Source organism: Rhinolophus sinicus, chromosome 4 (genome assembly GCF_057876585.1).
Source record: "Rhinolophus sinicus isolate RSI-liver-muscle chromosome 4, RSI-T2T, whole genome shotgun sequence".
NCBI lineage: Eukaryota > Metazoa > Chordata > Mammalia > Chiroptera > Rhinolophidae > Rhinolophus > Rhinolophus sinicus.
The window spans coordinates 101,576,737-101,601,545 of NC_142504.1; the positions used below are offsets into that span (position 1 = coordinate 101,576,737).

At 34.8% G+C, this 24,809-nt stretch overlaps 1 protein-coding gene across 3 annotated transcripts in view; it reads left to right on the top strand.

Moving 5' to 3' along the window:
* Positions 1-24,809, top strand: part of DCC (DCC netrin 1 receptor) — a 1,044,138-nt gene that overhangs the window by 839,580 nt on the left and 179,749 nt on the right. For all 3 annotated transcript variants that reach the window (XM_019721869.3, XM_074339961.2, XM_074339962.2), the window contains exons 13-14: positions 16,210-16,351; positions 23,083-23,193. In XM_019721869.3, coding sequence (XP_019577428.3) covers positions 16,210-16,351; positions 23,083-23,193 — 253 coding nt within the window. The remainder of the gene's footprint in view (positions 1-16,209; positions 16,352-23,082; positions 23,194-24,809) is intronic.

The window sequence follows — 24,809 nt, forward strand, 5'->3', positions numbered from 1 at the left end:
AGTTTTTTCTCTCTCAAATTCAGTATCAGTTACCAAGTTGGGAAAACTGAGCAAAACTGATCATTTTGGTTCACAGTGTAGCCATCATGAAAAATCTGTGAACCATCTCAGCTAAAACATCTAAAATGTCCTCAAAGCTTCTATTTCTTTAAAACCTGAAAAGGTTGGGCGAGGTGAGGAATACAAACCATTCTATTCATCTGAACCATTTGAAATCACCATTTTTGTAGGTCAAAATATTGATTATTAGCCATTTCATATAGCTTAACTGACTATCCCAACTACTTTATAATTTGGTATTAAATATTTATATGTATCTATATAGAGAAAAATGAGCGATGTGCAATTGCCTCACTTTGTAAAACCTCTCCTTGGAAGATCCTGAGACACCAGCCAAATGTTATAAGTTCTTTGGGAAGGAGGTGGGTTGTTTGGGGATGCTCAGAATCTTGAACTTCTACAATTCCAATTTTTTAAATGTTTGCACCATGATGCAGTATGTGACCATCACTATGTAATTAAAAACATGCAATTCTTAAATTTATCTACAAAGCATATATTGTTTGTCATTGATTTCCAATTTTGTTGAAATTTTTAAAGATCTCAATAGTTTTGTAATCTCCTAGGGCTAGGCTTAAAGTATTATGTAATGGTTTCACTCTAAATTTAAAATCATGTCTTTTTTTCTGATTTTTTATAGACACCCAGGTTAACTATGTAAGATAAGCAAACAAACAATGTCATGTGACCGTCTGAATTTCAGCATTTCCATTTGTAATTATTTGTTGTTTGCCAAGTAGTACAGAGGATAAAAACTTTGAATCAAGCAAGGGCCTTGCCCCCAAGGACTTTGCAGGCAATTTCATGTAGTGCTCCATGCATTCTCCCAGTCTAATATGTGGACTTGCAGCTTTTTGTTGGCAAACTGGCTTCATAGTCCTTTTTGATAAGTATTGGAGCCTGCTGGGACTGGCTCATGAGAGCCAGTTGTTAAATATTCAGGCATCTTGCAAGGTGGTTGGTAGACCACAGCTAGTTTGAAATTGGCCCTGGTGGAAGTATTAACCCACAGAAATTGGCAAATGCTACTTATGGGTTTTTTTGTTGTTGTTGGGGAGTGAATTTACCAGTACACCACTGGAGTTCACAAGACTGGTAGTTACTGGAGAATCCTCAGAAACTATAGATATAGACGGTTAATTAAAAGCCCAAAGTAGAACTCTGACACCATGTCCACATCTAGTGGTGATAGAATAAAGAGAAGTTGGATAAAATACTTTCAAAATGAAAACAAACACTCTCAGTTTAGAGTTGGTTCAATCTCTTCTTACCAGCCTCTTCAAAAAAACATAACTTTTCAGGGGGATGAAATGGCTTTATTCACCATCTACCATAAGCATCACTTTGATAGATAGTGTTATATGCCAATTCTCTCAGTGATCCCGTGAGGTTATTTTTTTTTTTTTCTGTGTGTGTGTCTGTGTGTGTGTGTGTGTGTGTGTGTGTGTGTGTGTGTGTGTGTTTTAAATTCTTGTTTACAGAACACAGTTTAAAGTTCACGTGTGTCATATGGCTAGTAAGTGGCAGTAACTGGGACTTAAACCCAGGCCTTGCTGATTTCAAGGCTGTCCTCTCGCTACCTCACTGTTGCCTAGACAACAGCACCTGATAACTAGGACCAAGAACTTGAGGGTCATATCCTCACATATTTCTTAACACATCTTCCCCTCAGATAAGCTAACACATGTTGAAGAAGCAAGAAGAGTTCTTATATAATAGAAAAAACTGAAGTAGGGATTTAGAAAATTAATGACTTGTGTAATTCATACCCAAAGAACCAAGATTAACTTTGCCTCTGTGTCCTCATTTCAAAAATACCTACAGTAAAGGAAAATGAATAGAAAAAAGTTATTTAATATCTTTGGAGTTTATTATATTAAAGTGTTACATAAATGAGGAACTTTAGAATTTAATCATTTCTGTTAACATCTTCCCGCACCCTTCCAACTATGCCCCACTTTCAGACCATTTTTTAAAATATTTGTGTTGTTTGTGGTGAGAAACAACAAAGTAAAATAGAGACTCTATTTTTATCTCTAAGTTTAGATATGAGATACACAGACAGTGGCATTTAGCCTCATGTTATTGAATATGTGCAGAGAGCCAAAAAAGACTTCTAATTATACAAATGCTACTGCGAACAAAATTTAAAGGCTTGCACTGTATGACCCTGGTCATTAATACTAAAAAAAAAAAAGGAAAATCAATGTGTATAGAGTGTTGTCTGGTGATTTCTGGTCATTTGCTTTTCCCAGTAACATTCAGTGACTATATCATGTGATCTCTAAAGAACTTGCTAATGAACAGAAGAATAAGAGGAAATATAAAGGAGTGAATCAGTAAATCAGCACTGACCTAATTATTGCAAAGTGAATGCTTTCACAACCGACCTACAGACAACTGAGGAGTGGGGAAATATTTTTGTTCAAGCATTTCAATATTTCATATGAATCATAAAACTTAGAGCAAAAAAAAAAAAAGATACAGTTCAGCCAGAACTCATAAATAACATAAACCTTGAATTTAAAGAGTAGCAGTGTTTACCTGTAGGTTGTCTGTAACGTGATAAACTGGGGTAGACAAGACAATGGTTGCCATCTGCTTGGCTCCTGAAAAGTGTGTTCTGATTTATTCCAGGAAAGAACTAAGTTTCTTCTTCTCTTTTTTGCAAACTTTGGACTCAGTTGTCTTCAATGAAGACAGTGATTTGGGAAGAATGTGTTTAATGATTAGATCCATATTATTTTGAAGACGCTTTCATAATATTTAATCTAATTTTGAAAACAAAGACAATACACGATAAGTACAGATAAAAGCTTAAATGTAGAATATCCAATAGCCTTTTGGTTATGCTTCTTCCATTGTTCTCCTAGACTATTTACTTCACACTACCAGAAATTGAGACAAAATTTAAACCATGGGCCAGTATTACAATTGCGTATAATCAATGTCTATAAGAAATATATTCATTTCCAATCCGTGATTTTTATCACCACCCCCCAAAAGAAGATTGTGTCATGGTTGTCACTTGCTTGGCACTTGCATAATTTTTCATTAACTTTAGTATGTGTTTGTCAAACTTAGTTATAGGCCCACTTTGCTTTATAAACATCCAGCTTGATAACATTAGAATCCTCTGACCCGCCCACTATGTCCTGCCCTCCTCTGGGATACTATAGCTTCCACGTCTTCCTTTCAATCTTTCCCTCCCCAACACGTACTCCTTCTTCCTCCAGGGATTTGAGGATGGGATGTCACCTGGTGGAAGAAATGGAGACCCATAACTCAATAGTAGGCTTGTTTTGTTTGTTTGTTTGTTTGTTTGTTTGTTTGCTTTCACTACAATTTATTTCATTTCAGTTAGGTAATCATTATCTTTCTCACAAGCACACTTTCACTTTTTAGCATGCTTCTTTTTTTTTTGTCTCCAAACTTTTATCAGACTCCTCAAGGGCTATCACCCCTTCTATCTGTAATTTTGATATTTTCTTTCTTCAGTGCATGGGTGAGCCAAAATAAGGCCTGCATAAGGTCTTCTAAGTGTGACAATAATGCTATTGATATGTAGGTAATAAGGAACAGGAAAGTAGTTTGATTTAAAGTGAAATTTGATGAAATCAAGGAACCATTAAAATACTTATTCATTAATTCATTCAACTATTTATTGAATGTATTCTAAATTTTAAGAATTTTTGTTGTTCTTAACGCTAAGGATCCTATGGTAAAAAAGAGTAGGAAAGTTTATGAGCTTAAGTTCTAGGGAGATAAAAAGACATCAATCAAATAATCAAACAAATAAATGGAAATAGACCTGTGATAAGCACTGTGAGAAAAAGCACATAGCCCGTGAAAGCATTATATATATTTCCATTTCATTTCCTTGGGCTTAAGCAAATAGATAGGCATATAAAATATTTTTCTGAAACCTTTGATAAATCTCATACCTAGTTTAACCATTTATTTGTATGCAGTCATTCACCAGCCTCTTCTCTACACCCCTTTGTCCTCCCCTTTCCCCAAAAGAATACACCCTGTGTAGACTGGAACCACGTTTTGCCATCTAGTTCTGTTATATAAGAATAATTTCTAAAAGGAGTTAGAGTGGAGCCTCCACAAATTTCCCCATGGACTTTATTAGAGCTTTTAAATAACTGAGCTTTTTGCAGATGCTTTAGCCCCTAATTGTTCATTACTTTCTAAATGTCCTCAAAGGAACCACCTGAAGCAATGCAATGGGACTCACCTGCTCTGTACACAGCCTCCTTCTGGACACCATATTTAGCCCAGTCTGTCACCATTACCATCTACAAACATTTGTGAATACCTTGTATACAAGGCATCGTGCCTGTGATGAGTCATAAAAAGACTATTCAGGTCCCCCAGGAATGTACGAGTACTTCCCACTTGCTCAAGACCCACGCATATTTTGTGTTTCTCCAATATACAAACATATATAGGATTTCTTTAAATAAAATCTAAGTGGAGAGGGTTTAGTAGATATATATAATAAAAGTGACAGTGAACTGAGAATTCAAAGTGAAGTGATGGACACATTGGAGTTCATTTAGTATTCTAATTTTGGAGTGGTGCAATGATTTTTGTAGCACATTTACTGAACTATAATCCACATACCACACAGTTCACCCATTTCAAGTTATACAGCCACCACAATTGATTTTATAACATTTTATCACCCCTAAAAGAAATGCTGTACCCTTTAGTAGTCACCCTTCAGTTCCCTACTTACTCTTCCCTGCATCAGCTGTTGGCAATCTCTAATCTACTGTGCTTATTCTGCACATTTTCTGCACATTTCATATAAATGCATTATACAACATGTGATCTTTTGTGAACGGCTTCTTTCAATTAGAATGTTTTCAAAGTTCATCCATGTTGTAGCATGTATTAATACTTCATTCCTTTTTGCGATCAAACAATATCCCACTATATGGATATGCCGCATTTTGTTTATCCATTCGTCAGATGGTGGGCATTTGGATTCTTTCCACTTTTATTTGCTACTATGAATAATGCTGCTGTGAAATGTTATGTATAAGATTTTGTGTGGGCATGCTTTCCATTCTCGTGGAGAATATCTAGGAAGAAATTGCTGGGTCATATTTAATTCTATGTTTAGACTTTTGAGGAACTGCCAGACTATTTTTCAAAGCAGCTGCAACAGTTTCCATTCCTACCAGCAGTGTATGAAGGTTATAATTCATCCACATCCCCACCGATATTGTTATTATCTGTCTTTCTGATCATACCCATCCTGGTGATTATGAAGTGGTATTTCATACTATTCTAATTTTGTATTTGTTTGAAATTTTTATGATGAAGAGTTTCAAAAAAGAAATAAATATCAAATTGTTTAGGTATGTTTAAAACAGCGTTTGCACAAATATTTTATTTATACTAAAAAAGATTGTAAGAAAGTCACTGTAGCTCATGCCTCCATCAATTTGTTTGAGGTCCTAAATCCTAAAAAAATGGTGCTGTAATAGCATCAAACTGTGTAGAATATTTTTAAGTATGGAAGATTTATTATTGGTTCTAACACCAATACTTATTTTGCTACGAACCCTCTCTCAGAATACCAAAACGAACACACTAGTAGTTTGTACACCAGAATCTTTTGCTACCGTGGCCTAGTTTTAAGGTACTTTAGTAAAAATTGACTTTCTCTTTTTTACAAAACTATGTTTGAAAAAATTATTTAGGTGCTTGTTGTGCTAAAAAGAACAATCCAAAATCTCTTTTGAAGATGACTATTGATTGATCTGTCACATTCCTGATAAAAGATCAACAAGCTTTTCCATTTCTAAAACAAGAATATTTACTAAAGCAGATTAGAAATGAAACTCTGTTGTTATCTGTTGCAACCTAGGATCTTCTTTCTCATGCCTGTTGTTCTGCTGGACAATGGCTTCTTCTGAACTACTTCCATATCTTCCAGGAAAATGGCAGATGAGTTACACTGAAATGATCAGTGGTCAACTCCTCTCCATGTTGTGTAATTTAAGGAGAATCCATTTAGTTTGCTTAAAATAAAGATCTTTTTAAAATATTTTATTGAATTGGTTTTAATTTCAATTTTAATAGACTAATTATTCTGGATTTCGTTTTCTTGTCTTTATAATCCAATAGTTCTCATGCAGATATCATTTTAAGTAATCAGCCATAATGTAATCAGTAATTAAAATTATAGCCAACTACAGGTGCTGCTAATTGTTAATCAATTAGACACATAATGATTGCATATCTAATTGAAATACTGATTGAAGTATTGATAGTTACCCATAATTTTTTTTTCAAAAGTCAACTAACTCTTACTGTTCTTAAATTGGAATGAGTTATTACGAATATGTTCCCAAGTACTGTCTGAGTAGCTTTTCTGAACTTTAGTGGGAAATGGCCCTCCTCTTTCTGCATGTATAAATAACATTGGTACAGTTGATCAGAATTGACCTGACTGACTGTTGACTGAGTCTGTGAATTTTAATTGGCTTATTTGCATATTAACAGGCAACACTCTGCAGATGGTTCTGTGGGCCCTGAGTATCTGGATTTGGCAAATTTGGGGCCCATTATATAGGAATGTAACAGTCATTAAACACAGAGAGAGTCCGTTTTTTGCCACGAGGCTGCACTCAGTGTCACTGTCAACCTGATGATCAGCTTGTACAGCAATTAATTAGTTCACACTTTTATAGCAATTTGGTGGTTAGAATATAGGCAGGACAAAAAAATTGACATTTATTCCTTTTGAAACATGATTGTAGAAATTCACAAGACAGGCTAAAGCTTAGAAAGAAATATTTTGCCTATCCCATCATATCTAAAAATTGTTTTGTACTTTCTAATCATTGAATTACATGAAAAGGAGGCAGCTTAGCAAGAATAAGCAAAGTCTGCTTAATATTATTTGCATTTCATGATTCATCACATATTGACCATCCTAACTGAAAGGCATAAACGCTGAATATAAAGCCAGAATTTACTCTCCCAAAAGGAGACCAAAATATGGGGTGTCTACTTAGCTTAATAGGTTTAGTAAAACCAATCTACCAACAGCATCAGAGTCTGTCACTGGGTTTTAGGTGAATATGCCTGTTACAGTACCATGCCTGGAACAGAGAAGGAGGGATTCAGGAAGTTTAATGAGTGAGTTAATAAAGCATTGCATGTGAAAATAGCAAGATTTGCTTTGGGCATTAATTCAAAGAGAACAGATCATTAACAATCCAAAAAAAAAATTGTAATTTTATATATGTTTTTTAAATTAGCAATGTAATTATGAGACCACTGAGCTGTTTTGATTATTCATAGGTCGATGATGGTTCAATGATGGTTCAAGCACGAAAATCTTTTCTGTCGCTGCCATACTCACCTGCCAGACTAAGACTTTTTCAATGTAGACTGGGATAAGAAAAAGAAATTTGGAAAAAGAACACAACTTTGAAAATTTTACTTGAAGAGTCCTTTTAAAAACATGAAAATGGGTTTAGGCTGTGTAATTGAGAAGAGAGTCTCTGAAAATTTGAGCAAATACCATTTTTATCCAAATTAATAGAAGTGAAGAACATAAAGACTGCTATTTTATTACTTGGTCTAGTTGAATGGGATGTCATTTATAACAACATTGTACATGACATTATTTTCAATCCAGCAACTCTATTGACACCTGGTCACTTGTGGTTTGGATGCAAAGTATAAATAGTAAATTATATTGTCGGTCTATCTTCTGGCATTATCTGAAGGTTGAAATTGAGAACAATTCCGGTTACTTCATCCCTGAAAAGAATCTTTCTCAAACCTTCATTTCCAACAAAAGAGGACCACAAAACACTTGCGATTCTTGAACCAGCCAGCTGTTAATATGAGTTATGTGACTCTGACCTATAATCTCACCTGACATTTAGAACTCAAATATTTTCCCTTATTTCTCCAACACAATTAAAATATTTAGTCTCACTTCATTTTATGAGACATAAATAGCTTTATAAGTACTCTGTAATTACTGTACATTGTAACAAATGACCTCATAAATACATTGTAACGTCCCATGTAATTACATGGTAAGTCCTGTCTTTGAGATAGCTGCTCTGAGATTGAAAGCCTGCTGGTTTCAGAGATTAATTATTTAGAGCCTAATTTGACAGTTTGCTTGAAGACGTGCATCTGTTAAATAGCTGCTTCTGCTTTAAAAAAAAAAGAAGTTTCATAGTAAGATTTTATTTCCTCGTTTAGTATACTCGACTATATGTGTTTATTACCAAATATTGGACATGTCTAAATGTTAATAACCACAAAAGAAAAAAGACATTGTTCTATACAGGATGAGACTTATTTACAATCATATTTCTTCCATCACACATTAGATAGGAATTGCTTTTGTGACAGTAATTTTAAAGGTACCAGTTTTATTACTCTAAAAAGATTTTTTGAGTGTAAATTGTAAAAATATGGCTTTTATTCTCTTGTTGAGCATTAGTCAACCTTTAAACTAATGTTTCATTTTTTTAGAGACCACATTGGTATATCATGATCACGTGAGCATGAATATACTATTGCAATACCCTGAGTTATTATTGGTTATTCTTGATAAATGCATGTTAGCCCATACATGAAAGAATTTTTATACAGCACAAATCAGTATTTAAACTCTTATCTCTTTGCCTCAGGATGCTTATATACCTGGTGAAATCAATTTTTCTGAAGTTATGCCATTCACCTTACTGCTCAAATAGCATCTTGGTTTTTATATTCTGAAACAAGAAAGAAATGGGAAATAAGTGGACACTGTATTTTCTACCTTAAATTATATGAGCATATTGGTCAATTTTCTTGTGCCTTTTAAGGGTATAATTTTATGTATAACTCCCCGGTGTGTTTGTGTTCTGGCTTTAACTCTCATTCCTGCGTTGAGGCTATTACATTGCTTTAACAATTTTGTTTAGTATAAATGAATAGTCTGAGAAAGGACCAAGTGATCTGAAAGAGTTAATGATCCTCCCTAAACATCTAGTTTACTTCCAGGGAATGACTTAGGCACTGGGGAATAAAGTCTATTGATACTGACAAATTCTGAAATGTATTACTCGTAAGATCGCTTTATCATGAACTCTAGGGAACAGCCAAATTGCTTTATTGTAATGGAATTTTGTCAAAATGTGAATACCTTCTTGAAATTGCATTCCCAGTTTCTAGGACCTAGAAGAAAACAGACCTGACTACTAGGCTATGCATAGCAAATTATCACATGAAAAAAAATGCTATTTTAAATTTAGGGGTTTACAAAAAGAAGATGCTAGGTACACACCAATTCTAGCTCTTTTTTTTTTTTTTTTCCTTTAGGCTGAACTATAGACTCTGTGTTTGAGGGTGATTTTCTTGGTTAAAGAGTGTTCGGCTAATTTTATTTAGTTGACCAATAAAGCCTGGCTAGCAGGAAAGATTACTTGATATATTTTTTTTTTAAGTAATAGAGACCATGCATAGTTATATATCTGAGAATCAACTTCAACAGGGTTTTAGTAATCTATGGAGAAAACAATTTCTGTGGTAAAATCTGCCATAAAGAAACCACCTATTCACACATTGCACTGAATGATTTCTGAGTGGTAAAGAAACTTGTTTTCCAGGAAAGTGTAATTTAATTGCTGAGATAAGTGATGGGTTTATGAAGACAATGCAGTCTCAATGAGAACGATTCATTCATTTATGGCTGCGAGGCCAAAGTGACCTGATGACTCACTTCTTTGAAAAATTGTTTCAGTTTTCAGTGCCCTTTGGCCTGTGCTTCAAAACAGACGTATATACTAGAACTTCTACTAATGATAATAATAATAACAACAAATATTAAATAAAATAAGAGTAAAACTTGATTATATTTTGTAGTGTTTTAAGGTTTCTATGCCCTTTCTCATTGATCACCTCTCAACAACTGGGTGGGAGACAGGAATGATTGTGTGATATACAACTGATGCAGTTAGGTAAATGATTTCTACTGTCACTTAGAAAATTCATAAAAATCCGAAAGTGGAAGAGTATATATATACTTCCTATAATTTTTCTTACTATACTTAGTAAATATCTCTTATTTGTGGAACACTATTCTCTCTTTCTCTAAATAACAACTCAGAACTGGTTGCTAGACAGACTATCTAGCAAGATTTTCTAAGCACTAGTTATAACAATTAAGGAGACCCCCAGTATACTTTCATGTACCTGTGCCTACGACTTGAGCTTTATTTAACATTTGGATTAATTCCTAAATAGACAGCTGGTGTTTATGGTATAGATGGGCATGCAAGTCTGGGGACAGAGTTGAATCTATGGGCTGTACCCAGCAATTGTCTGCTATTCTCCTAATAGAACTCTGAGACTCTTCTTTAAGTAACTCAAGAAATATTTATAACATGTTACTTTGAAAGTATGCAAAATACTAGCCCTACCAGAGTGTCAAATTGTCAGTGTACCTGGGGTGTCCTCATCTCTGTGGACAGTGATGGGTTGGGGACCTCGAAGCGAAGGTTTGGAAACATATTTGACCTTTATTTACTGGTTCAAGACTCCTGTGCTGCTAAAATGAAGTGGGTTAGGTAACTCACTAGCTTCCTCTCCTTTCCTAGCAATTCTGAAGGTTGAGAACTCAGAAATTGATTAAAGGAGCAACGTGGTAGCATTTCAATTTCCCAGCATCAATTTAAATTTAGCCCAGTTTAAGTTGGCTAAGACTTATAAAAATGGAACATATAAGCCGTGAAGCATGCTCCAGATGACAGTTCTCACTGTTGGGGAACTTTTTAAATTCAAGTATGTGCCCATCGTACAAAGCTGAACAGGACAAATCTGTAGGATGAATGAGTGTGGAGTTCAGAGCCAATGTCAAGAGGGCTGTGGTCCTGAACCAGAAGGGGAAGGAAAGTGATTAGAGACGTTCCTTCAGGAAGACTGGTCCCAGTAGCTAGAGACACAGAGTGGTATATAGCCATTGTGCCTGGTGGATGGTGTCAGAAAGAGCTTCAGGTGCTGATTCTAAAGGCCTGGGGGTTTGGGCAGTTCAGACTGTGGAAAGCCAGCAACATGCCTAGATTCAGAGAGGCAAGGAAATATTGTCAGGGAATTCAGCCGGCCTCTGATGGGTTCACCAAGGAGACTCTAGCTGCTGGTGGACTCAGTCTTGGCTAACGTATATGTTTTCAATGAACAAGACAGATTAACAAGGCGAAAGAACATTCACAATGAAGTGTGGCAGTATCCCTTCCAGAGTAACCCAGTTACTAAAACTGGGACCCAAATCAAAGTGGATTTGCACTATGTGATTTGAAGCTGAGCAACCTGAGAAATTGTCCCAGTGTGGCTCACAGAACCAGGGACAGGACTTGTCCAGAGTAGGTCAGGTAGGGCTCAATTTCTAGGTAGAAGTCCCACTGGCACTAGCTGTGAGGAGCAGGAGGCCACCAGGATGGAGACCAAGGGAAGACTGTTTTACAACTAACCAAACCTACTGAGGAAGAAATGTTTGTACTATTTCAGTCATTAAATAAGATCACACAGGTTAGCTTTCTTTTTTAAAAAAAATAAAAAAAGAGCAATGTTTCTTGCCTGCATTTAAGACAGGTTCATAAAATTTTATTTAAAATCAAGTGTTACTCAATTTATATGTAACCATACTTTTATTATTGCACCAATTTTTAACTCAATGTGTGTGTATTACTAGTGGACTTCACTCTGGAAATGTGTCACACAAAGTATTCGCTAACATGGCTTTAGGTCATTTTGAATAACACTTGCCTACGTGAACTCAAGAATGCCAATTTTAGTATGTTACTCAAATTTCTAACTTCACTTATCACAAGAGATTGCATATTTATGATGGTGAAGTAAAAACATGTCAAGTCTGCAAGAATAGTATATAACTGCAGGAAAAATATAGAGAGAGCTTTATAATACCTTATCAACATTTTATCAAATCCATACCTTGTTAGTACCATGCAGTATGTAGGTTTATAAAAAAGTAAAGCAGTTTTTGGAAATTGTTCACACAATTACACATGTAATAGAGTTTAAACTACTGTTTTATTAGTTAATTAATTTCTATTCCAATTTGAAATTCAATTAGATTTCAGATGATCACTAAAGATATTTACTAAGTATTTAAATAAATATCAAAGTTTAAATATTAAGTGCTGTTCTTGTATAATTTTGCTATTATTAAGATATCGTTTATTCTATTATAAATGATAAAATTCAAAATGTACTTCCCAACACTAACTAGACTATTATCAATATGGGTAGTGTTTGTTTCTACATACTCTGTTAATTGCCATTTATTATTTATTAAGCAGGTCCAGTGAACTTTTTTCTGAAAGTAGATTATTTTTTCAGACAACCTTATCCCAGCATTATCATCTACTGAGTTGCTTATACCAGAAACCTGAGAGTCATTCTTGATGACCGTTCCTCCTTTGCACTTGGCATTCAATAAATCACCAAGTTCTGTCAACTCTACCTCCAAAAATATATATTACATCTCTTCACTTTTCTGTATTCTCTGGTCTCTGCCCTTTCCCAAGGTTTCCTCTTTACTACCCTTGCCTGAAGTTTCTACTGGCTATAGTAAGGAATGTGAATGGTACTCTACAGAGTCAATTGGTCAGTACATATTTACAGACCACAAGGAGTTTTAAACGTGTTTCCAGATAACTTATGTCTCTCAATGCTCCTTTTGATGTACAGAAAAACGAAACGGTTGAATCAATACACAGATCAGTAGGGCCATATTCTGTGCATTGTAACTACGTGCTCTTGCTTGCTTCCTTTTGTCTTACTTCGTCTACTTGTGCCTTTCTTTACTCTCCCCCGCCCCATCACTTAATTTCTTGATCTCTCACCGTCACCCTCTTTTTTCCCCTCTTTCCTCCCTTGAAGTATGTACAATTGGTTGCATAATTACTATGCACCACAGGCACTCTGATGGAACATCCAAACATTCCCATTGTCTTTAATCCACACCACAGTCCTTTGAGGTAGGTACTGTGATTAGCTTATATTGCAAATGAGGAAATTTGGTCTCTTAACAGCTTATGTGGCTCATTCACTGATAAGGAAGATGACTGATATGGGTGTGGGCAGTGTGACACTGGAGGCATGGGGATCAATTAGTTAGGGATGACAATATTTTGAGCAATGACAAATTAAGGTCTAAATTAGGGCAGTGGTAGAGGGAATGTAAATAAGGGAGCAGAGGGGGTATACAATAAAAAGAGGTTCTTTAGAAGTACTGATGGACACTCTATAATAAAAATCCATAGGTCCTCATGAGAACTGAAAGCGTATCTCATTCTTCAAGCAATTTTACGTGAGATTCAAGAAGTCATCAGAAATACAGAACAGAAAGAAGGGGCAGAGTGGAAAACTGAGTGTCAATTAAGTTTCAAGATCCTTAGATCCCTGCTATGTTTCAGCCAAGGCAGTGTGATTTGCTGTAAGGGTCTTCCTTCAAATGATGCCTTCCAATTTCCTCCTGTGGGAATGCTATCCGTATTAAACCACTTAAAATTTTAAAAAGATTCTTTATTAAAGTAACTGAAAGTATTTGGAAAGGGGCTGGTCTTCTCTTGAAGTCCACTCTACAGAGACTGTGGCAAAATGTCAATGGGCAATGGGATACGTGGAATTAAAATAGAAACTTACGAAATGTAGCTTCTGAGAAGTATTTGGGGTGATGGGCTTGCCAGTTATGTATTTCTGGGTTTCTCGTCTTGTCTTGTTTTTATTTGTTTTGTTTTTGTTTTTGTTTTTGTTTTTGTTTTACTTCTCATATGTACGTAGAGTGAAGGAAAAATGAAAGAATTAATAGATGGGGCCCGTGAAAAGGATAATACCACATCACCAAACTGGATGGGGCAATAACAGATAATTAGGACATAATGGCCAATGAGACCCTTTCTTTTAAATCAATAAACCTAACCATTACCCACCATGCTATTTGTAAGCTAATTTATTTTTTATGGTAACCAAAGAGAGGATGGAGGGATTTGGAGAAGCTCCATTTTGCAGTTCTTCTTTTTTTCCAAATCTGAAAAAAAAAAAAAAAAAAAATAGTGAAATTAATTCTTGATTTACTGCAGCGGTATAAAGGATTAATTTCTCCCTCTCAAGTAGTGAAAGGACTACTAAAATTGATTTTTCAAAAGGCAAAGGTCATGTGTTAAGTACTTTTAATAAAAATCATCACCAGGCTTGCCCAGGAAGACTAAGTCATGTTACGATGTTTCTGTAACAGTGACAGCTTTAGGTGGCTTGCTGAGGGAACGGACAATAAAATCTGAGCTACTGAGCAATGGCAGAACAGGTCTCATGTAGAAAAGAAATTCATTACACCATTAAATAAGAAAAGTTAAATGAACAGTTTCATTTAACTTATAAAAACAATATGATTTGGGACATCCAGCCATATCATCTGCAGAGGAATTTACGCAGAAAGAGTTTGAGCACCGGAATCTTCAATCTACTGGTACTTGCTTAAAATCAATGAGAAAGCATAAAAAGAGCTAATGAACTTAGCTGCTACCCATAGATGAGGGATGACTAAAAGTGATAGAATTACTTCCGTAGATGAATAATAACCATTCAGGGGGTTCACCTCCTGGCACATAGAGTGTATAACTAATTCCATTAATTCATTACTGGTAGGCATTGATATTAAGGTTTTGGCTATTTGGGAATAATTTTTGCAATCACTGGAAATCCCCAAATATGACAAAGAAAATTTATTGTATGTCAAACTAAGTATTTCTCATATAATTCCCTGTTTCCCCAAAAATAAGACCCAGCCAAACTATCAGCTCTAATGTGTCTTTTGGAGCAAAAATTAATGTAAGACCTGGTATTATACTATATTATATTATATTATATTATATTATATTATATTATATTATATTATATTATATTATATTATATTATATTATATTATACCAGGTCTTATGTTATAGTAAAATAAGACTGGGTCTTATGATAAATTTTGCCCCCAAAATCGCATTGTCTGGCTAGGTCTTATTCTCGGGGAAGCACGGCCATTAGTATAATTAAGTTTTTCAGGCTTATCAAGTGATTTACAATCATTTGGTAGATATATTAAGCACAATTATTCTCTCTTTTTCAATATGTACATTGAAATTTAGGTCACTTATAAGATTTATAAGGTCACTCAGCAAAGCCACAGCAAAACATTAACTGGAAATCATAAGATTTTACATCTTGGTCTAAGGTTTTATATCTTCATTTGTATTTTAATTTTGTATTTGAAATTAATTTTGACTTTTAAAAACCAAGATTGTAGTCCTTAGAACATGATACTTTTTTTATTTGCCAGGATCTATACGGGAAAGCCTATTGGATATGTTAAAAACTATTTAAATTCAGTTTTATTCCTTCCAATAATATTTTGTAGGAAAAATTAGGCGTGTTGAATTACCAAGTAGACACTCTATGATCACTTATTTTAGTAGGAAATTATAAAAACAAAACAAAAAAGTTACACTCAGCAATTGGATAATCTTCCAGTGATGGTGCAATATAACTTGTGGTCATTCATTTTACGCTGTGCCTCTATTTCCTCCTTGTAAAATCGTAAAAGTAACTGCTATGACTACCTTGAAGCGTTGAAAAATAAAAATGAGATGAGTAGTGGGATATAAATATGAGGTATGACTCTTCTGGTTTTCTTTTGTAAAACACTTGAAAGCAAAGAACATGTCCACACTTGTGTGTGTGTGTGTGTGTGTGTGTGTGTGTGTGTGTGTGTGTGTTTGTAGTGGGTAGTAGGGAAGGGTGAGTCTGTGTATATTTAAGGCTATAGGTTCTTTAGGATTCAGGGGCAATATATTATTATTTTACTCATTAGTTCATCTCCCAACGAATTAGCTAATCAGATGGATCGTGTCTTGTTTCTTTTGTCAAAATTAGATAAATAGAAACACTGCCAAGTTACAAGAATGGATTTAATTTGCTTGTAAGGGGCAATCCTTAACACTTCTTGCCTGTCTGTTTTGTTCATATTTAGGTTTGGGTCATTTCTTTGACCCTCTCTTGTTGTCCATCCTTTCTCCAATGTTTTCATTTACATCTATTCTTTTACAGAGTATCAAAGTAAGCTGGCTGCCTCCTCCTTCAGGAACACAAAATGGATTTATTACCGGCTATAAAATTCGACACAGAAAGACGACCCGCAGGGGTGAGATGGAAACACTGGAGCCAAACAACCTCTGGTACCTGTTCACAGGTCAGTGTTCACATGGTGTAGTCTTGCAAGGTTTTGATGAATTAAATGCTTTAGGAATAAAACACATTCTCACTTCAAGAGATTTTTTTTTCCTGCTGGCAAAGAAATATGTTGGTCTGAACAAGAACAATCTTTATATTTTTAACTTGATATTCTCTGTAACACTTTCACTATATATTTTGTTTCTGGATCATCCTCTTAATAAGTGCATCATAGATTTTTTTATCCATATTAGTTTCTCATCATTGCTGATTCAACAATAGCTCTTGTTATCAAATAACTTTTAACTTTTTTACTAAAAACTCTTCAAAGTTTTCTAATCACTTTGATCGCACCTTCTCCAATCACCAAGGGTGATGATGAGGTTCGAAAATGAGGAGAAGGGTAGCTTAGGGAATAACCAGTGAGATTGTTCTACTTTTCATAAATAAAAAAAATAAATTCACTTTTGTAGCAATATTGATGAAACTCATAGTAGATCAAACTTTTCTGTGAAAACTGGACCCAGTTATCATGCAGTAGTTATAGAATTATTTTTTTTAATTTCATAAAATTAATGATGGTATATTTTGTATAAATATTAGAACACAATACGTGCCAGTCCAGTTGCCTAGAGAACAGAGACTGAGGCAGGCTTTCAAAGTAATGTGTTTGGGGGTGCAAGCCCAGGAAAATAAGAGTGAGGGAACAAGGGAAATGATTCAGGGAAGAAGAGAAATCAAATAATGATGGCATATTATTGAGCCGGCCATAAGTTTGGAACAAACACAGAACTGGCAAGGCCTCATATGGTATCTCCTGAGGGTGTGAACTACTCTGTCTCAAAGTCAATGACTGGATAGGAAGTGTGAGCAGTTTCTTGTCTATCATTAGTCAAAATCCACTGACAAGATGGATTTTGTACCTCTAGACAGCTCCTTAGGTAGCCAGAGCTTCTAGAGAATGTGCAAACATGGAATTCTATCCTCATCAATCAGCACGTATAAGCAACAGAAATGTGTTGTTTCAGTTCGGGAATTCTGAAGTCCAAAATTAGTGTGTCAGCAGAGTCGATTCTTTCTGAAGACTATGAAAGAGAACCCATCCCATGTCTGTCTCCTGATCGCTGGTGGTTGCTGGCAATCTTTGACATTCCTTGTCTTGTAGATGAATCAATCAGATCTTTGCCTCCATCTTTGCATCACCTTTCTCTGGGTGTCTCTGTGTCCTGTCCTCTCATAAGGACATCGACATTGGTGATAGACCAGACCATAAATCCAGGATGATTTCAGCTCGAGATGTTGAACTTATTATATCTGCAAAGACCCTATTTCTGAGTAAGGTCACATTCTGATGTTCCAAGTATATATGAGTTTTGAAGGTACACTGTTCAACTCACCACAGTCTCCTCTCATTGCTTTCTTCTCAAGGACAATCATTTTGAATTATAAACTCTAATAAAGTTTATTCAAAAATAAATACTTCAGTCCTACATTTTTATTCTTCTAAACTCTGTGTGACAATTAGAACTTCTAATTAGCATGAGATAATCCATCACCACTCTGGTTTAATATTCCAGCCAAAAGCAAAAAAAAAAAAAAAAAAGAAATGTGATGAATTAATTAGCTTGTTATTGGAATAGCTTATTCCCATCTTCACACATTTGTAGGAATCTGAACTCCAAATTTAAAGCCTTTTCAATACTTACAAAATACATTTGGGAATGCAAACATAATCTGAGCAGTTGTATTTGCAACTGTACCTGATATTTATTGCAAGAAGTCGCATACACTCCATTTTTAATTTGAACTGAATAAATAAAAAGAGCCAGAGGATAGCCTCTTACCCTTAAAACATTGAAAACTAGTTTTGCAAAACTTCTACTTTCCTCTCCCCTACTCTGTGACCTGGCTTCAGTAACCTCTGTTGCATTTCTAAATGTTGTGGGAATGTCTTCAATGCTACACAGCATGGAGAAATCAGGAAGTACCACACACAAGTTGATTGACTGTGGTTTGGACTTGTCACCAGGAAATAGTAACTTATGCACATTCTAGTAAGTAGAAGTATTATAATTGATTTTGTTCATGAATCTGCAGTACTTTAAAATGTACAGGATTTAACCCTATGTTTTCAATACCTGTGAGACACGTGGATATATTGGTTTGGCTTTTCGAAAATTAGAAATGCCAGCTCGCTCTGGATGGTGGACAAACAATGTGATATATAGACGGGTATAATACAGAATTGTACACCTGAAACCTATGTAACTTTACTAACCATTGTCACCCCAATAAACTTTAATTAAAAAAATAATTGGAAATGCCAAAATGCTTCATTTGAATGATATAAATACTGAGGTATAGAGAACATTTTTTTTTTTCTTTTTTTTTTTTTTACGGTCCTCTATCTGTTAGACAGGTGTTTGTTGTTGTGTGTGTTTTGCTAGGATAATGAGACATCTGCAATAACAGAGTAATTCTGAGTTAGAACAAGGATTTTAAATCATTGTTATCAGTTATATTGTGGGAACCCATGTCAACTAAATTTTAAAGTGTTGTTTTTAATTTTTAAGTGCTCTTCATAGAAGGTTGTTTAGAATTGAATTTAGGAGTTTTCTTGTGTTTCATGGCCAATATAGAATAAGCATAATAATAAACACACACTGGTATTTTATGGACTGAAAAATTGAAACAATAGCATAGCAATTTTATAACAAGGTTAACATCAGGGAAATTATATTGTTTGAATAGTGCACTGTCTCTTGCCATAAGTTCTAAGATATTAGAAATAAAAATAGAAGAATTACAGAGCTTGAAGGCACTTAGTTCTGGGGATAGAAACAGACAGACGACAATCTGCTTTGAACAATAAAATTTTTTTACAGCTAAGAAAAGCATTGCTGCCTACACCATACTTTCTTTAGAGTTAAATTATACTTAGAAGCAGCTCACACACACACACACACACACACACACACACACACACACACACTCTGAGACTGAACTGTGGGTTAAAACAGAACTAAACCAAGCAGGACCACTAGTTAAAGGGACGATCCCAACTAAATCACAGGTATTCTGACTCCTACTTATGCGTTCTTTGTACTACCCAATGTTATTGTCTTTAGTTTGTTTTATTGTAAATGATTCTGGCTGTTATATGAATCTGTAAAAGTTCATCGATATTAAAAGTAATTTTAACATTTACAACACTAATACTACCCACATCAACTTTGATAACCACTGCTACGCTGAAAACAGTTTAGAGATTCCTCAAAATATTAAAAAGAGAACTACTAATGACCCAGCAATCCCACTTCTGCGTTTATATCCAAAAGAATTGAAACCAGGATCTCAAAAGGATGTCTGCACTCCCACGTTTATTGCAGCATTATTCACAATAGCCAAGCTACAGAATTAACCCATATGTCCTTTGACAGACAAACGGATTTTAAAAATGTGGTCTAAACATACAATGGAATATCATTCATCCTTTAAGAAGAAGGAAATCCTGCCATTTGTGGCAAGCTGGATAGACCTGGAGGACATTATTCTTAGTGAAATAAGTTGGTCACAGAAGGACAAATACTGCAGGATTCCACTTACATGAGGTATCTAAACTAGTCACACTCATAGAAGCAGAGTATAGGATAGTGGTTGCCAGGGGAGAGGGAGAGGAGAAATGGGGGGTTACTTAATGGGTATAAAGTGACTGTTACACAAGATGAGTTAAGTTGTAGAGATCTGTTATGGCACACAGTCCCTATAGTAAACAGTGCTGTATTGTGCATTTAAAAACCTGTTAAAAGGTATTTCATGCTAAGTGTTCTTACTATCAAAAAGGAAAGCAACAGGACAAAAGAGTTTTTTGGATGTGATGGATCCGTTGATTACTTTGGTTTTGGTGGTGGTATCATACGTTTACATATATCTAAAGTCACCAAAATGTATACATTAAATATGTGCAAATTTTGTATATTAAATATACCTCAATAAAGCTGAAAAACATCTCCATGATAAAAAAAGCTTTATATGTATTTTCAAATGTATCTTTATAACTAGATATTTCAATTTACGTATTTGCATTGTATTGATGAGAAAACAAGCAAAGAGAGAGGGCTAGCAAGTTTTTCAAAGTCACAGAACTAATAAGTTTTGGAACTTCAAATCTAATCCTGCCAGAATTGAAAACCTATATTCTTAACTTTTATACTGTGGTTAATGGGTTATTGACTTGTTGACTTTAGGCAATAAATGTGTGGTTGTGAGATTATATAAAAGGATAAGGGGATAATGCAGGGATAGAAAGAGATATATGTTACATAATAAAAAGTGAAGACTACCTTTGCAGCTATAGAATCTGAATAACTCTAAAAAGGATTCAATCAATGCTTTTGTACCAGTTGATTTAAAAAAATACTATTCAATATTTTCACTAGTCCAACTTAGGAAACATCCCAAATAACAACTTTTAGAAATACATACACAAAACAGCTTTTGATTACAAATGGCTTTCCTCTAACCCACCTCCTATGAATGAATGAACAAATCAGTCAATCAATCAATGCAATGTTGAAAGATCTTTTGATATCAGCCATTCAGGGTGGGCCCCCAAATATTGCTGATTCACTGTGATGGTTGCTCTTGAAGATACCCCCTCTTTCTACCAGGGTAACATTTATTTTCTTAAGTAAGAGAACAAATTAACTCTACCTTAAACTGAATAGACACTTCTCCCAAAAAGACAGACAAATGGTCAACAGATATATGAAAAGATGCTCAACCTCACTAGCTATTCAGGAAATGCAAATCAAAACCACAATGAGATACCACCTCACACCTGTTAGAATGGCGATTATCAACAAGACAAGTAATAACAAGTGTTGGAGAGGTTGTGGAGAAAAAGAACCCCTATACACTGCTGGTGTGAATGTAAATTGGTACAGCCACTATGGAAAACAGTATGGAGGTTCCTCAAAAATTTAAGAATAGAGTTATTCATGGTGGCCAAGACATGGAAACAACCAGTGTCCTTCCACGGATGATTGGATAAAGAAGATGTGGTACATATATACAATGGAATACTACTTAACCATTAGAAAAAATGAAATACTGCCATTTGAACAACATGGATGCCTCTTGAGAATATCATCTTAAGCAAAATAAGTCGGACAGAAAAAGTTGAGAACCATATGATTTCACTCATATGTGGGATATAAAACTGAAAGTAAGAAACAAATAAGGAAGACAAACAAACAAAAACTCATAGACATAGAAAATAGTTTAGTGGTTACCAAAGGGAAAGGGGAGACGGGTAGGTAGAAAAAGGTAAAGGGGGTCAAATATATGGTGACAGAAGGAAATTTTATTTTGAGTGGTGAACACACAACACAATATCCAGACAATGTATTATAGAATTGTACCCTTGAAACCTACATAATTTTATCAGCCAATGTCACCCCAACAAATTTAATAAAATAAAAAAATAAAACACCAGTTTTAACAAAAACAATACACCAACACCATTCTCAATCCATGTCTTCATGGAGCTTTGGTCCATTTTATAAAATTAGAAGCCTCTTAAGAGGACAGCGTTTTGTGTTATAGATACTTTATGTAGGTGAGTTAATCAAGTCATCTTCTCTAATAGTACTATTTAGTGGAGGAAACTGCTTCTTGACATTAAGAAGTCCATTCTAACCATCATTTAAAACACCATCTCCTCTTAGTAGTAAGTTATAATTCCACTTAACACCAAGATTTGCTCATCTTCCTATGCAAAAATCTACAAATATGTAATGTAATGTTGTATGTGATATAAGCATTATTTTTCCAGTGTGTTATTTTCTTGGCACCAAATGTTTGTGGGATTTCAAATTAATGAAAAAAGCAAAGTGGGATTATGTTTTTGTCTTTATCAGGGTTGTGCAATGCCTTGAGATTTAAGGACTTGTCAATGTATGCCGAGTCCTCTACAGCTCAGAAAAGTCACGTGATCTTTTGACAGATGTCACTTGTTTTACAATAATTTGTCATGTTAAGAAGCTACTATGGAATTTCGCTAAAAGGAAACTTATTTACATAAAAAATTTGTACATATTACACTAATGGTCTACGGGGCCTCTCTCGTCTACCTGTACTCTCTGTGTACTCAAAAATAAGTCCTAATGTCATCACAGTGTACAATATTATATGCCCAAATTATCATAGAGTAGACTTTTGTCATGCTCTACTATGGAAGCAATGCAAAACAAAGCATACCTGTGACGGCTTTGAGAGATGAAAGCCCTAGTATTTTCTGCTGAAATGCAATAGCTTTGGAGTCTTCTTTCTTGGCCCAAAGAAAACATAATCACTGACCTTGAATGGGCGATGAAGACATAAATTTTCAGATTGACTGTTCTTGATTTATAGGCAGGCCTCTTCTGGACTGTGAGGAAAAATGATCCTTGCTATTTTTTTATTATTTCTTCATCGTTCATATTTTATATTCTGCATCTGCCCCGAAGCTATTTTCAGGGATACATTTTTACAAACTGGAAAAAAATAAATGAGAATATATGAAAGATAATTTGACTTCTTGGCTGTAATATTTCTGCCCTTTTGGCCAAAATAACAATAATCACCACACCAATTCAAACAGCATAAAGCATGCTACTATTGTTAAAATTTGACTAAAACTTTTGAAACCTAGCTAGAAATACTTATTATTTAGTAATTTATTTTTCTCTGTGGAAAATTATTTTATAGGACTGGAGAAAGGAAGTCAGTACAGCTTTCAAGTGTCAGCCATGACGGTCAATGGCACTGGACCACCTTCCAACTGGTACACAGCAGAGACCCCAGAGAATGATCTAGATGGTAAGACCTTTCCCCACTCACTATCACTCTGATTTCTTCTTTGTTACTTCAGCTTCAAAGGCTCCCTTAAAAAAAGTTAATGAACTGCAACATTGGGGATATTTATTCCTCCTATATCTTTAGATGCAAAAGAAAACCAAAAACGCTTAATGCATATAGAGTCTTCAACAATTCCATATAAATATAAATGATGCATTATTTACAGTTCTCATAATAAGTTACTTCTTTCAAGGTAATTTGAAATGATCTATTTTCTATTTATTTGATTTTGAATAATTGACCTTAAACATTTTCTTCACAGAAACTGCCATAATATCTGATAATAATCATGAAATGTTATTACTTTGCATAGCCTCTCTTACTGTTTTACAATGCTTCTGCAAAACAGCAGTTTGTATTTTTGACTTGTTTATGTTATGGTCATTAATACTTGACACTTTATTTTTATATAAAGGATAATCTGCCTTATTTGCTCCATTGATAGTTGTCAGACATTTGTGGATGAGATATTGAGATTCATATAAAATTCACATAGGACACCCCTAGAGGTAATATAAGATTTTATGGAAAAGTAACTTAAAGATTAGATGTTATTTAACTTGTCTTAGGTAATATAAATTGAGAAGTTATGGAGCTATAGTCGCACTTCATGGTTTCTATACCTTTCACTAATAGGTTAGGAAACATTAATGTATGTATTTATTTATCTAACACGTGTCTCTTCTTCCACATCTATATATAACAGGCATTATTTTAGTTACTAGTATAAAGCAATAAATAAACTCTGTACTCTCAAGGAGTATACATTTTGTTGAGATAGAGATAGATAGTGATAAATGCTCTAAAGAAAAATAAAGCATGATAGAGGGAATGGCAAGTGATTCGGGAGTACTGTTTTATATGGGGGAGGGAGAAGATCTCTTTGGTTAGATAAAATATAAGCACAGACTTTAAGGCAGTGAGGAAGGTAGCTGTGTGAATAAGTCAGACAAGAGCCATCTAGGCAGAAGGAAAATAAAGAGCCTAGTTAGTGGCTGAACTGAGGCAAAGAATCCAGGATAGCTCGGCCTAATGTCGTAAGGGCCTAATGTCATTGGCCTTATTTTAAGAGTAAAAGGGCAGTTAGGCTAAACTATATAAATACCTTATTTTTTTCTATTTTATTTGAGAAATAATTTTTAGAGTTTATATATTTGTCCTTTATTCTCTCATCTACCCTTACTTTAAAAGAAGTGTAACTTAAGCTAAGAAAATTTAACTAACTCGATCAAGTCACTCAGTTAGTAACTGTGGAGCTGAAACTCAAGACCAGGTCTTGTGAGTCAATGTCCATTCCAGGTCATCAGAGAAAAACCCTCAACTAATGCTCTAGAACTGATCCAGTGACAATAAGAGACAGTGATTCAAGGCAAAAGTTTCTAAGAAATGAGGTCATATAATTTACCCAAACCTAAGGGACTGTATCTCTTACTGGAAGGAGTGAAAATAAATGGAGCAGAGGTGATGAAGGTCCTATAAAATATCCAAGATGAATGGGGCTCTCCACTTGACTTATGTGATCTTTCTCCTCACTCCGAATGACTCACAGTCTAAGTGAAAACAAAATGTAAAATCAC